Consider the following 15,890-nt stretch of genomic DNA (forward strand, 5'->3'; position numbering starts at 1 on the left):
TATCTTGTCTTCTTCAAATACAGTCAACTCTCTCGTAAGCGACCACCCTTGGTGCGCGACAAAGTGGTCGCTTACGGGAGGTGGTCTCTTACGGGAAAGATCAACAAACTAAGCCTTATACTGAATAAGGTAATAAAAATATTACCTTAGCAGCTAAAATTAGGCAAATAGAAACTAACTAATTTATTTGATTTTTTTCGCATCTACAGTATTCATTCTTCTGATGAAACTTTGTATAACATGGTTCATGGTTCATTTTGGAACAAATCACTGTAACAATTCCCGTTTACCTACAGATCTAATTATAGCCATCTTCTCTGCCTGTAAACTGTCGCTATCTGTCAGCAGTCCGGGTTAAAGCGTAATAAAAATTGAACTTTTGTCACTTCTAAGTAATGATTTACAAGCGATCATACGTGATTATGTTGGGTGGTCGCTTACCGGAAACAGAAAACAAAAGAATATGTGTAATTTCTGGCCTAAAAAGTGGTCGCGGTCCCTTAAGAAATTTGAGTGGTGGTCGCTTACGAGAGAGCTCTTGAAACAGTATTTAACTGAGAAACAAAACCGTTGTTTACGAAGTGGTCGCTTACGGGAGGTGGTCGCTTACGAGAAGTGGTCGCTATGAGAGAGTTGACTGTACTACGAACTACTTTTGTATTTTAAGTATCTAATACCTCCAAAACGGGGCTTATTAGAGGGGGAGGGAGCTTAAAGGGTGCACTGAAAACAGAGCTTGCCTTTCAAATTGAAGGTGACAGAGTAGAAATATTTAGGGGATCCATCTCTTCTATTCGTTTGAGGAAGCTTATGAATTTAACATCTTGAGGGTTTGTTATTTTGTAGCGTACGCGTTCGTCAACGAAAGATGTCCCCTCATTGGTGACAGATCTAGAGGTACAAAGGGGAAAGGATAATACGCGAAATGACAGGACGACAGTGTGGCGTCGGCTTGCGGAAAGGTGGGGGAGGGGGGTGGGTTACAAGTGAAGATTCAATTCTATTCACATCAACTCATAAATCGAGAACAAAAACGACGAGTTTATTTTTCAGACTCTTACTGTTCTCCATAAGACGAAAACAATCCTGAAAATAATCCAAATTTGTTAGCTTCAAACTGTTCGGTGTGGTTTGTTAGCCAAGGGTGAAATGTACTCTTATTAGCTGTAAATCGACAATGAAAACAACAACAACAGCAACAGCAACAAACTTTGTTTATATGTCAATAAACTCTTAGGTTGGGTTCGATTGACCTCATTCCGGAATAAGAATAAGCGGAATAGCTGTTAAATTTCTCTTTTTAAAAAAATTTGGGAGGCCAATTCTGCAAACTAGATGAGTAATGAGAATTTAAGAGCCGTCTCCGTACTCCAGTTACTCCCAAAACCTTTTATCAATGAGGTATTTCTTGTCATCGTTCTATGTATTCCTATTTCGGAATAGAGTCAATTGAACGCACCCTTTCAGTTTTGTAAAAACATAAAGCTCAAGAAAGCAACAGATTTTTTAATTAATTAATGGATAAAGGAAACAAGCTAAAACTAAATATCATTTAAAAGTCACAACGGACTAAATAATGATCTAACTAGCTAGCTGAGAGTGCCAGCATCAAGATTTATTTACATGACAATAAACTCTTACAGTTTTGCAAAAGCATAAAGCTAAACAAAAATACAAATTTGCTGAAGTAATTAACGGACTAGACCTAGGTAGGTAGTTTAAAACTGAGTCAAAGTGGACTGAATTCATATTGATCTAACAAGTGAGCTAAGGCAAGGGGAGATTCACTTCGTCATCTCACTATATTACTTATTGAAGTGATGAGGAATTCATAATTTTTTTTTCACGTTTTGTACTCGACTAATTGATGTCTGGAAATTGATACCGCATGCTATAATACATTGCACCCCTCAGTAATGAGAATAAATTACGACAATAGCAAAGAAAGTAAATTTTGGTTGATCCTTGTTTTCGTTGGATCTACACACAGCGAGGAATCTACTGTTTCAATAATTATTTTTTTCACTGTCGGTTGTAATAGACTATTTCATAGACTCACTAATTTCATTTGCTAGTTATTCAACAATGATCTACACCGGACAGATGAATATTCTTAATCCTGTTTAGATTTGTCCGAATATTCTGGCTTCCTGGATTTTTAAGAGTTTGCCGCCAACGCGACATACATTTCTTTTCTTTTCCTTAAAAAAGAAACTACTATATAATTCTCAGGGAAGGTGCTCAAGTTTCATGGACGTGCAAAGGACTGAGTCTAGTTGTTAAACCCAAAACAAGTCTGTCAGGTTAAAACTGGACTCAAAATTGTTTAATCCAAACAAGTCAGTGAGCTTTAATTTCAAACAAAAGAAATATCTTCGCAGCTCCCCGACACTGATATGCCTGAATACCCCCTCCAGGGTGGGGGAAGGATACATTTGCACTTTTGATGAGCAAAAACATAACTCGAACCTCAGGTTAGTACGTACTGTTTAGATACGTTCGGTTTTCTTGCACAATTGTTAAGCTAAAGCTTTTAACCGGTAACAATTTTTTTTCCTATTTTTGGCCCAATAATTTAATAGACAAGAGCTTGTTTTGCTTTCACACGCTGAGCAGTAAGGACCCAAAAAGTTATCTCCAAATGTTTTCCGTGTCTAAATTTCCGTGCAATTTGTTTTTCCTAGTAATGAGCTGAAACGTGAATAAATAAGAAATACAATTCAAGTACTTCTAAGATCCGGCAACTAGATGGAATTTGACAGAGGACACCAATTCTGCTGAGAAGACAAATTTTCTACTCGATCTCACCAGCAAACGCACCATGACTTCCGTTTGTCGAAATCTTTCTTTGTGTGTTTTAAGTCTAAGTAAAGTCTTACGGTAAGTTTTCACCTCAAGAAATGCCTTAAATATATCTATGATAAGGGGACGCACCCAGTCAATGAAGAATATATCAGAAAAGATCTGACGGACTTAGGTTCTCAGTTACCTAGACAACTGCTTCAGTTGCCTCTGCACTGGAAACGTTGCTTAGCAGTAGTGTGGCCTGCAGTGGCCGGAATAAAATTTGGCTGCTTACATGACACCAAGAGGGAAGCCCTGAACTGCTGCGTGTTAGGATCTACAACGCAAAAGTGAAACCAGAGCTCTTTTGAACTCTGGCATTCTAAACGCGTATAATATTGGATTAACAAGTGAGTTTGCGAAATATAAAAATAAAAACGCATTATTTAAATGAAAAAACGTTGAAAGAGAAAGGGAAGTAACAAACGAATCATCAAGCCAGGAAAGGTAAAGCAAAACAACAAGGGGCAACCATAACATTAACGATACCACAGTCATAATGAACAATGTCTTAGTCAGTTTTTTCTCTCTGCTTACTGCACCATGATGCTGAGGGTGGGCTCCACAGTTAATTTTAACAGCAATGGAAAAGTAGGAAACAAAGATAAAAAATAGGCAAATAGAAATGTAGGAATAGAAAGACAAATAGTAGACCTGGTTCTTAACTCCCAGTTTCCAAATAACTTGCAATGCAGTTGAATATAGTCCAGCTGTAACCCAAATGAGCGCAACAGCTCCTCCAAATACCCACTTTTTGATGAGGCGATGCTTGAATGGACGAAACGTTGCGTGCAGCCGTTCCAAAGAAATAGCAGCGAGGTTTATTATAGAGGTTAAGATAAACGTGAAGTACACGCCACCCCTTACGCTACGCAGAGTCCAAAATAAGACAAGTTGGACAGCCAAAAGTTACAATCAACTCCGGTCAAAAAGAAATTCCACGCTCCCACAAATCCTCCAATGAACATATCTGCAACTGCCAGGTTGATCACCAGGTACATGGAGCGCTTACGAAGAACACGGGTTTTGATAAAGACGATAATAGTGAGGATATTAAGCGTTACTATAGCAACAAACTCGGTCATGAATACTGTAAGCCAAGCAATGCACTCAGATGAGGAATACCGCTGGAAACTCGTTTCATTTTGTGTTCCGTTTCGCTGATTGGAAGAATTAACCATCTAAAGAAGGAATCGAAGGAAAGAAATTGCATCAGAACTATAGAAGGATAAAGCATAAGTTTTAGTTAAAAAAGAAATACGTTACCACACAAGTAGTAGTTTTTGTTCGTCGTCACCCGGCCGTTTAATACAAAAAGCTGCTGGCTTTCACGAAATTACTATACCGCGATTCCCAACCTTTTTATGACACTTGATTGCTTTTGAGACATAAATTTGAAGACCTTATTCAGCAGAAAGTTGTATTATTTAGCTGATCTTTGCTGGGTATATGTAAAGTTCAGTTTTTAGCTTTATCTTGTTCTAAAAAAAATAACTTTTATCCTGCGAATATAATCACATGCAGTGTACGTTATGATCCCGACTGCAATTTCGTACAAGCAATTAAGTTGATCGTGTGGGAATTTGTTGTGATTTATTTCTGCGTTTCATACATAGGTCAATTTATTCAGAAGCACTTTTAGTTTTACGCAGACTGAGCAGAAACGTTTGGAGACAGTAAACTGTAAACTTGTTATTCCTATAAAAGGAACATTCAGGAGCTCGTTTTAGTTGAAATGACTAGCCGAGAACTAAACCTTTGAGTATCAAAATGCGAACTACAAAACGGCTCACTAACGATTGTACAAAAATAAAAGAATATCAACGCTTTAATTTGTCGATCGTTTTAAAGGGTTGTAGCAACAAAACATAGCCTTTAAAAAACAAAAAATATCTAACCTGGGTTCTTAGTAAACGCGTATGGGGCAATATGCGACAACATATTTCATCAGTATTTCATTCGGGTCGCGGGGATAAAATATGCGGGGATAAAATATCCGATAAAAACCAATGATGAATGCTAGAAAGGGCGCACACTTCGTTGACTCAATTCTGTGCCCTCTTCTAAAGAGCAAACGGATGCGATGGGCATTTCGGTTAAATTCTGTTGTTTCGTTTTTCTCCTCGTAAGGATGGATTTCCACTGTCGCGTAAATTTTACGTGCGTACAGGCGTAAATTTAGTTGGCTTTAGGTACGTAAACAAAATAAAAAGCGACATGAACGGCGTTCATAAACGTAAAAAGTTGAACAACGCTCAACTTTTTCGTTTACGCACGTGGCTCTCACGCATCGCTTCTTATTTTGTTTACGTACGGAAAGCCAGCTAAATTTACATCTGCACGCACGTAAAATTTACGCTTCAGTGGAAATCCACCTTAAGAAGCGATGTATCAACGCCAGTTGCATAAACGTAAAAAGTTGAGCGTTGTTTAACTTTTTATGTTTAAGGTGGATTTCCACTGTCGCGTAAATTTTACGTGCGTACAGACGTGAATTTAACTGGCTTTACGTACGTAAATAAGATAAGAAGCGATGAATGAGCCGCGTGCGTAAACGTAAAAATTTGAACATCTGTACGCACGTAAACTTTACGCCTCAGTAGAAATCCACCTTAAAAAGCGATGTATCAACGGCTTGCGTACACTTTTTACGTTTACGCGCGCCGCTCACCGCCATCGCTTCTTATTTTATTTATGCACCTAAAGCGAGCTAAATTTAAGTTTGTACACAAGTAAAATTTACGCGACAGTGCAAATCCAGAGATCAAACCATTAGAATTAAGTCTAACGCCAGTTCAGTCTTTAGTAAACCTGACAACACATTGAGGAAATTTTGTTTTACATAAACTGAATCTTTCCCTATTCTCGCACAAATGAGTCGTGGCAACATTTTTCATGACTGGGCAACATCTGTTTCTGTTTCTTATTGTTTTCGCAACAATTTTTTTTGGTTTAAGAGAGAAGGAAACTTGGTTTTTGGATAAACAAAATTTTCCTCATTTTTCGGTTGAGTCAGCCCCAAACAAGTTGCGAATTTTGGTAGTCGATTCACACCATGTCGCTTCTTTGTTAGAGACCTTACAATAGCTGACCGCCTATGAATCATTTAAAATGATTGCTGTTTTGGTAAAGGTGGACACATGGAACATAGCTTGGTTGACTAGGTCCGTCCACATTCCAAATAATAATATAACTTTTTTTTAAAAGAAAGGAATAACAACAGATAATATTTTGAGGCCTAGAATTGGTTTTTCATTTTATCCGTAGTCAACTTCTTTTCTTCGTGTTAAATTGTGCAAAATAAATTCCTGCTTTATGCTAAAATTAGAGTGGAAAATTTGACAGTAAATAAATAAAAATTAGGAAATTCGTAAAAGAATTGCTCATCCTTCCCGTTAAATCGTCATAAGGATTTTCATACATTTTGTTTTTCTACAATCCGTGATCGAACCAGCACACCAGAACAGCGGATATAAATGCCATATAAACAACATGTTGTTAGTTCGGAGTTTACCCAATCATTTGCAGCCCAACAAAAAGTGAAGACAAACGCCGTCATGCCGGTGTAAAGTATACAGCAAAACAGCGTTGCTTACAGATCCTGTTGCCGTCGCGTGAGAACACCTTTAGGTGAACCGGTAACAGGTAGGACATCACAGAAGAAAGCGCATCATTTAGCCTGCCTGTCGGGCGCTAGAAAGGAGGAGGGAAAGGGGGAATCGGACGCGCGCGACGCGAGGGGGAAAGGAAAAGGAAGCGCCTGCAGCTAGACCATTGTTTATTTCGTCTTTCTCGTTCACCGGCGAACGAAAAATCCCCATTGGTTCGTTTTTAATTAAGCCTGATAAGACCTTCTGATTGGTCGAGATGTTTTGGAAACCATTTAAGAACCGTGATCGCGTCAATCTGCCACGTGTGACCGGTATTTTTCAAATTTGAACGGAGCATTGAAATTTACATGTCAGTTTTGAACATTGCAGACAAGAATTCAGAGTTCCTGTAAACGTTCCCCTTTTCTATTGATGGTATAAAGCTATGAATTTTTCTCTACATTACAGTATTTCAAATAACAAGGGTTTTCCGAGTATTTTAAATCTTTCTTTTTCATTAACGCGTCTTTTTCTGTCGGAAGGAATTCTTGAGAAATGTTGACGATTCCATTCTCCGTAAAAACTAAAATCTTAAACTAAGATTTTACCTTAGGTTTCCCGTCTTATGTAAGACCACCACCACATTAAATTGAGACGGTGATCATCTTATTTTAACACAGGAGATCTTAAATGAAGACTATCGGAGTCTCAGTTAGTATATAAGATAAAAGATCGTCTTAAATATTGTCTTTAAATCGTCTTCATTTGAGAAGCGCTTATCTTAATCAACATTGAGGCATCTTACTCTAAGAAAGACCGGTCTTAATTATATTAGTCTGAGTCGATGGGGTACTTATTTTAAGACGTTTTTTGGTCTTTTGGAAATTTTAAGACGCCTAAGCAGGCTATAAGATACTACCATCCTACGTAAGATGCAATACGCCTTAGCTGGCGACACACCTGGCATTTTTTACGACGATCGCAGCGAATTTGATCGCCAGCGAAAATCGCAAGTGATTTTCGCCACCGATTGATGCGTACACACCTGGCGATTTTTTTTTTGGCCGATCGCGGCGTTGTTCATGTGATAAAACCGCCCAACCTGACTAATTGACTTTACTGGCAATTCGCAGCGATGAGCGTAAAAAAATCGCGGGAACGGGCACACTTGGCGAATTTAATCGCCGATGTCTGACATGCCAGGTATCGGCGATTTAATACGCCGATCTCTACTCTCACCATTTTAGTTCTCGGTAAAAAAAAAAAATAATAAATAAAAAAAGGCTAACTTGGAAGTAATGAAAATTCCAACACAAAAGGATCCAAATTTTGGAAAACCCCTCCTGATTAGTTTATTTAAAAAAAAAAGACCTCGTAGGAAACAGGACTTCTTTTCTGATTGGTTGATTTTGATCCAAATTCTGCAGACACGGAGTCTGGAGCTTTAATCCAACACAAACTCTCTCTTTAGAACAGGCTGATTTAATATACTCCTCATGATCAAGCAGCGGAAAGTGGAGAATTTACAAGAATTTCGAGACAGCAACTTCAATATTCAAATAACAAGACATCTGGACTTAAAATACGGGCTAAAGCCCCGGTAAACGTGGTAACTTACACGAATGCGAGACAGGAGATTGAAAATGGAAATGAAGAAATTACTGTCGCTTTTTGTTGAAAACCAAAGATGAGTCCAACAATTCTACTGCATCACCGATCAGAGGGATGAATGTAGCGACAATCTGCATTCCCTGCTATTAGAGGTCTCTATGATTTAAAGGACTTTGAGACCAACAAAACGGTAGTTATTGGCCGCGGCCCGGCCTCTGTTTTCCGGTGAATTTACGGTAAGCTGATTTCGACTGATAAGTTATCTCATTTAAATTAGATTTGGTGTAATAAAGTACTATGGATTGAAATTCGTTGTGTTTTCGTTGCTCCATATATCGTGTTCAAGCTTACTGGTATTAAACGCTCTCTGTCAGTTTTTTAATGTAGTGACCGTTGCAGTTAGATTTATACCTTGCTTCGAAACTTAAATCAGTTGAGATTCTAAAGCATCTAGAATAAGATTGTTCAAATCTTGAGTTAAGATGAAAATATGACTTACCACAGCACTTTGAATCTAAGAAAAAATCATCTTAATCTAAGACGCCATCATCGTATAAATAAGAAGAAAGTCGTCTTATCCTAAGATGAATCGTCTCCAAATGAGATTTACGCGCTGTCTTACCACAGCACCAGAATTAAGTGTAAAAAAACGTCTTAAAGTAAGATTTTAGTTTTTACGGAGTTCAAATGCCGGACATTTCAAAGCGGAATTCAAATATTCATTTCATTCTCGAAAATACCGGTCATGCGTGAGGTCGATTGACTGTAAAATATAGTTTGATTTTTTTTATTTTACGGAGGCAGGCATTACATGCAAGTTGCGAGGACCGTACAGAGTCTATGACCGTAATTCCCGCAATATTCGCTATGAGACGTTCAGCCCACACACTGCCTCAAATGACTCGTTTCTCAAAGACGGCTTGAGAAGATTCACAAAAGATTTAGCGATACTGCTGCCGTACTTGACCCTCAAGTTGGTTTGACACACTCTGCAGACGTCATTTGCACGATTTTCTTTCTTAGGGCGACCTCTTTCTATAGTTTTCACTCAGTTCCTTTCGATTGTCAATGCCACTTAATGTTTATCTGACCTTTATTAGCACGCTCAGGTTTCCCGCGAAAAGTAAACATTTTGATTGGCTGCCATTTGACAGTCAGTCGTGTCGTGGAGTTTAACCGTTTGCATATTAATGAAGGGGCGAGACGAAATAAACAATGGACTAGCTGCAGGTGCTTCCTTTTCCTTTTCCCCTCGCGTCGTGCGCGCCCGATTCCCCTCCTCCCTTCCCCTTTCTAGCGCCTCGCACGCAGGCCACGCAGGCTACGCATCATTTGGTCTTTCGTAACTACTATTTAGATTGAAATCTTACCTTAGGAAAAAATAGGTCAGCATTGATGGTTCTTTATCGCCTCCGAAATTCGGTTGAAAACAAGCTGACAATACAAGGGTCAACTCCAGCTTAATAGTGTTGCGAGTTTTGAGTTTGCCATATAAATATGTAACAACAATATAGCAATTGTCGGAGTACACTTAGTTTTACGAACCAACTGTCAATAATTTACGCGACAGATACTAAATGTTTGGTTAGTGGACCCTATATTAAGCAGACTTGTTAGCACGATAGGAAATTGTCTATGACGGCATAGGAAGTCGTATTGCGATGTACTCTGATAAATCTCGCGATGGTTTGGACTCAGATTAAACAGAATCTAAACGGACTAAGCCAGGGAATATGTAGGTCCGGATTCAGCGGCAAAAGTAGAGACAAACTCCAAACCGTTATTTATAAACGTGCGCACCTGTTTAATATGTTGATGCTAATTTTAATATCTCCTTTCTTTAGAACTTTCGCCTATCGCTTTTACTCAAAAACAAGCGTCAATAAAAGTAATGACAGTTTTCAGTTGATATAAAGGGCGTATGTATGCCGAAAAACCAAGTAGTGAATGAATATTCTATGTATATACATGCAAGCTGATGAAAACGTTTTTATTTCATATAACCTTTCTCTTTATGAATTGACTACTAAAATATTATTGCTTAGACCATTAATAACTCCCTCAATATAAAATTTACCCTCTTTCGCGTAAACAATCGATTTGATAATGTTTCCTGATCTGGTATCTTTCAATTCGCCTCGTGATCTTTTATCATTTAATAGTGATCGTTCTTATTTTTGATGATAAAACAAAACCCCAAGTTATCCTGTTGCCCACAGAAAATCCAGAACAGCTTCGCCAGCGAGCGTCTCTACGTGACTTAATAATAATAATAATAATAATAATAATAATAATAATAATAATAATAATAATAATAATAATACTCTTCAGATGTTTCAAGGAAACATTTACCTTCTGGCCCGAGTTGACACCCTTTTCTTAATATTTGCCAAAATTAACCTCAGGCGTTAATAGTCAAGTCCGTGGGTTGTAACTGAGAGATGTCCATCACAACGGTAAGTTTATCTTAAAATTACATTGTTTGGCCATAATTTGTTATGAGATATAATTTCACATTAGCAGGCTTTCCTGTTTTTGGCCATTTGTCTGAAAAGGTTCTCACTCTTAACTTTCACATCCAGATACTTACACATTTTGTTATTAGCTGACCACTTTGTGAATTGACCATCTCTGATAGTGATTACTACCAAACTATTTAGCCTCCCACTAGATCACGTGGTACCCTCTTGCGCGTAAACAACTCATGTTGATAAGTTTCCTCGTTTGATACCTTTTATTTTATGAACTTTTTTATTATTATTTAATGGTCTTCGTTTGTAATTTTGAACCTAAAACAAAAACCATGCCAAAGTTATCCTGCTGCCTACGAAAAGACAGAAAAGTGGTGGCCGAGCGTCTCTGGGTGTCTTCCGCTTCAGATGTTTCAAGGAAGTATTTACATTTTGGCCCGAGTTGACACCCTTTTCTTAACTTGCTATAATTAAGCTCAGTCAAATGTGTGGGTTTGTATGTTTTATGTTGGTCACAACCGTAAATTTGTCTCAAAATTACTTGCATTGTTTTGTAAAAAGATGTATTAGTTCTCAGAAATATTCGTTTTTCCGTTTCTGGCCATTAATAATACAGAAGGGTTCCCATTCTTAATTTTTACGTTTGAACGTTAGATTATTGAACTTTTGTGTGACAAACTGAACAACTGGTTAAGTAGTGCAGGAAATTTACTTTAAAACGTTGTCCACTGTCGTCAGGTGTTTATCACTGAATCTTTTCAAGCGGATGTTGTTTTAGAAATGTGACATCAAAAATTTCGACAATAACTTCAGTTAATGAATTTTAGAAGAAACATCTACGTATTATACAGAAAACTGCGACAATCATTGGGTAGTTTTCATTTTTACAACTCCGGTCTACTTGGAATTTCACTTTCTTCCTACGATTACAACGAACTGAGCTAAATTAAAATAGGTTTCATTTCGTCCTTTTCAGTAAAAAAAAAAATATTTCCAGTTCTACTAAATTACATCAAAAAGCAGCAAGGATCTCTGTATAGATAGCATAATTGTTTACATAAGTGAAGGTATATTTGCAATCATTCCTGTCAGGCTATCAGAGCCGCAGACCTGCACCTTTCAAAAGCTCTATTTTCCCTGGATTTTAAAAACGTGCAGCTGCATTGCTTTTTAGGGTTGGGAGCATTGTTCTGTTCGTTCTTTTGTCCTCTCGATGAACCATGTAAGACGTTACAAACGATCACACCGCTGCTGCTAGCCCTGATGAGAGAAACAATTTTCTTTGCCGCAGTCTTAATCTGCTGCCACAGAGGCTAAACAGTCCGCTCACCTTACATAAAGAAAAGCGCACACAATGGATATTGAATAAATTAGTGTTTCTCGTCCGATCAGTTTCTCTATTGTTTCTTAATTGACAGAATTATGTGCATTCCGACTGATGAACATTTGTCGATAGTGGTGTTTGTTGAACGACAAAATAAACAAACTGTGCAAAGCCTACGTTTAGTGGCATACGTACTTGGAATGATATGAGGTCTCTCGGTAATATGTAAAAACAAGAACAAGTCTGTTTAATGACCTTAGCACCCACATGTCTCCTGTAGCTCAGTGGTAGAGCTAGTAATCGGAAGGTCTTAGGTTCGACTCCTGATAGGAGCACTCGGATTTCTTTTTTCCGAGTATGCCTGCGTCACTTTCTTGAATAATCATCATTCTCATCCATTCACCAGGCTGGAAATATACCATCACATTTCTCTCATAAGTCTGTAGCTTCATTTAGGTTTCTTCGTGTTCACGGTGTCTGTATTTATATCACCAGTTCGGATGTATGGTTGATACGATTCTCCCAGTTAACAATGATCCTTAACAAAAATTTACCGCTCCCCTAGACAAAAACCGACCAATGACCTGTAAGCAGAGGCAAAGCACAACCTACGTCACTGATTTAATTCAAGTTACTGATTGGTGTAAGAAGTTGATGAATTCTTGAGTATTATAAAGACCTCCAATCTCGTTCCCAGAGCCCTCGTTACCCTTGTCCAGCGGAGCGGGAAACGAGAGACTCTGGGATAAAGCGTTTCGGATCGCATTCTCATTGGTTGAATATCTGAGCATGCGTAACCGTTTTCGGCTCTGACGGGGCTGGGAACGAACAACAAAATGGCGGAAAAGAGAAGGCCGATTTCTGGCTTCGCAAACCACCCGATTGATTTGTTTGTAGCCAAAGCAGAGAGTGAGAATCTATTAAGTCTTATAGAGAGTGTAATGGGTCTTAAGTTTTGTGACGGCGACATTTTCTCCGGAGAATTTGTAGAAGTTGTTTTAACCGCCTAAAACAATTTGCAGTCGCGTTCAGACCAGTAAAGCTTGGTCAGGGGAAAAGGTAACAGAAAGTCCATCCCTAGCAGAGCAACGTGAAGCCAAACCAGGTAAACGCGATGATCACGTTGAGCAGGCCGAATGAAAATTAAATCTGTCCTCGATAATTAAGGCAAACGTCTTACAAGTACAACTTCTTTACCAGAACCTTAAAAGAATAGAACATTCTACCTTCTTTTTTATTAGATCAGCCATCTATGACGAACTATTTTAGTCTCTCCCACTGATTTTGTATATATATTATTATTTCTTTATTCTTTTGTGACATAATAACACCGCTTTTTTTCTTGTATTTTTAATCTTTCACATGCACATTCACAGTGATGGGAAACCTTTGTGAATTATAATATGTAAATAAATTAATAAAGTCTGGCCAAGAGACGAAGGTTGTATTTGAGAACTTCGATTTCAGAATTCTGGCCAACATAATTCTTCGCAACCATCGCAACTCTGAAATGCATTAGATCGCTCAGTGTGTCACATTTGAGAGAGTTCCAACCAGCCAACTTGATGATTCACAGCCAATTGTAACCGACATTTTAAGGACTTTGACAATGTAACTTTCTGATGTGTAAGACCGAGCTTGATCAGCAACGGAATAATTATATTATCCTTGTTGTCAGTGCTCATATATAGTTAAATGTTGCTTAATGCATGATATACACAAAAATTGGTTTAATAGGCTGTAATTCTATCAGTACAAGCTTTGCTTGGATGCAAGATTTATTATTATTCCTAGTATATGAAACAGTGATGTGTGCAGAGTACCCAGCACCTAACTATGCACTGTTTATATAGTTGTTTGAGACAAGGCTTTTGATGGACTGTCCACATAGTGATACTTATTTTGAATGTTTAATAAAAATAATTATATTGTTTCCTTTGAGGTACCTGGATGAAATGGCTCAAAATTCTTGTATTTTGTTTTCCTTTGTCATTTTATGATAATATTTGACAAAAAAAAACAAAGAAAAAAAGAAATCAAACTAGTTTCTTATCACTTTCATTTTTAGACTATAACATTTACATTAAACCTCTAAGTCAACATTGACAAGTGGGGAAAGGGGTGCATGCTAAACAAAGGGTGCTATGCATACATGTATGTTTGTCTGCACTGGTTTTGCTGAAGATTGCATGTTAAAATGGAACCCAAACATTCTCAGACAAGTTAGCAATTGTCTACAAAATTTGAATTACAAGCCTCCTCTCAAAAAATATCACAATATCATTCTTTTAATCTGCCAAGCCCAACCAAGGACTGTCAGAGATAGCTACATATTTTAACCCCCCCCCCCCCCCCCCCTCCTTCCCTAAACCCTCTGGCTGTGCACAATAAAGTCCTACAAATATAAGCCTAATGGTCAGGGCTTAAAATTAGAATTTCATGGTCTTTCACCTCTACCATAATTATTCAAGGTTGCCAGAGGTATTCTTCTGAATAATACAGAAAATATCTGTAGCAATCTCATGGCTATAGACAGGTAAGAGAGTTTGGACCTTTTCAACAGAAGTTAATTGTGTTAGTTAAGTGTTGTAGGACTAAATCAATCAATTAAAAGGAAAATCCACTTGAAAGACCCACACTACCTACAGTACTCCTGCCAAGTTCTCGTTACAGGTTGACTCGGTATTGAATAAGATACATTTTGATTTGGGTCTTTACTTCAGCATCAATGATGGTTTCCTTCAGCTCTTCACCTGATTGATCCTGGAGAAGATGAACAGCACTTGGTTGCTCTTGGGGAATGTCAACGACTATGTCTGCAAGTGCTTGTGCAAACTCATAGTCATCACACCTGCACTGAAGACTGTGAAAGTCACAGCGCATGGGCAGGATCATGATTGTTGAGGACATCATGGTCAAAATTACTGCGAATCATTTTCCCTTTGCACTGTTTTTATTGCACAAAGTTCCTTATTTCATCAGACATTTTTTTCTGATTTGGAGATATTGTAGGAGTTGTAAAAGATATCTGCCCTGGCTGAGAGACCATCTCTTCCAGCCCGGCCTACCTTCCTGGCAGTAATCCTCCATTGTGTGGGGGACTCCAATGTGGATTACTCGTCTGATGTTGTTACAGTCGATCCCAAGGTCGAATGCAATGGTCACAAAAAGTATGCCGTGGATACATGTTTCCTTCACTAATTCTTCAACAATGAGATTTTGTTCATGCTCAGGGTACTGTGCATGGTACTGGCTGAAAAGCCTGGTTTTTTTGCTAAAGGCAGTGCAGTAGAAGGGTAGTATTGATCTTTACCCATACTGTTGCTGAAGGAAAGGAAACATTCGGCACCAGTTACCAGATTCCCATAACTTAAGATAAGTGGCATTTGATTATTTTTAGCTTTCAGTTCAACAACAATGGGTTGCAAAATTGATTCAAGTTTCCCATCTCCTCTATTGGGGCGAACATGATACGCATAATATAGGTTTGCCCTGTTTGGGTTTGATTCAACAATAACTGGATCAGAGAGCCCCAGGGAATCTATTATACCACCCTTGGTGGCTCTTGTGGCAGTTCCTGTGAGGACCAGAAGTGTTACTGCAGGGAACAAATTGGACAGAACCCTAATCTTCCCTTAAGCTGGCTTAAATGAGCATCTTAGAACAGAAAACAAAAGTATTTGTTAATTCACTTAGTTCATTTACAGGCATGCACCTCACCCACTATTGGTTACTCAAGGGTGATTTGTTAGATCGTTTAGCGTAACCAAGAGACTAATATACTACAAAAAAAAATTCCAGTAACGTGGTGATTTCAAGAGGTGTTCCATGCAGGTGCTAAGGCAGTCTATTGAAGCAGATCAAAAATTACACAACCCTTGCAAAATGTTAAATTATCGGTTTTTCTAACATCCGGGTCATCATACTAACATTGTACAGGGAAACTCTGAATGACAGATTCTATTTGCTATCCAAAACCAAATGTATTTTTTCAGTAGGACTAGAGTTTGAGCTAACAGCAAACATCTAGATCCTGGACGGAATAAGTGG

General features: G+C 38.2%; 1 protein-coding gene across 1 annotated transcript; it reads right to left on the reverse strand.

The window, feature by feature from the left end:
• Positions 1-3,049: 3,049 nt before the first annotated feature.
• LOC146454032 (lysophosphatidic acid receptor 3-like) lies at positions 3,050-3,931 on the reverse strand. The gene is made up of 2 exons (XM_085095918.1): positions 3,745-3,931; positions 3,050-3,712 (listed from the first exon to the last, which is right to left on the reverse strand). Exons 1-2 carry the CDS (start codon positions 3,927-3,929, stop codon positions 3,115-3,117), a joined length of 783 nt encoding a protein of 260 aa, XP_084952044.1. The 5' UTR covers positions 3,930-3,931; the 3' UTR covers positions 3,050-3,114.
• Positions 3,932-15,890: the final 11,959 nt, after the last annotated feature.

This window comes from Pavona decussata, unplaced genomic scaffold, assembly GCF_977016875.1.
Source record: "Pavona decussata unplaced genomic scaffold, jaPavDecu1.1 SCAFFOLD_317, whole genome shotgun sequence".
Taxonomy (NCBI): Eukaryota; Metazoa; Cnidaria; class Anthozoa; order Scleractinia; family Agariciidae; genus Pavona; species Pavona decussata.

Coding starts and splice junctions, on each gene's coding strand:
- LOC146454032 (XM_085095918.1), bottom strand. CDS start 3,929: ATGACCGAGTTTGTTGCTATAGTAACGCTTAATATCCTCACTATTATC. Junction 3,713..3,744: donor GTTGATTGTAACTTTTGGCT/GTCCAACTTGTC, acceptor GACTCTGCGTAG/CGTAAGGGGTGGCGTGTACT.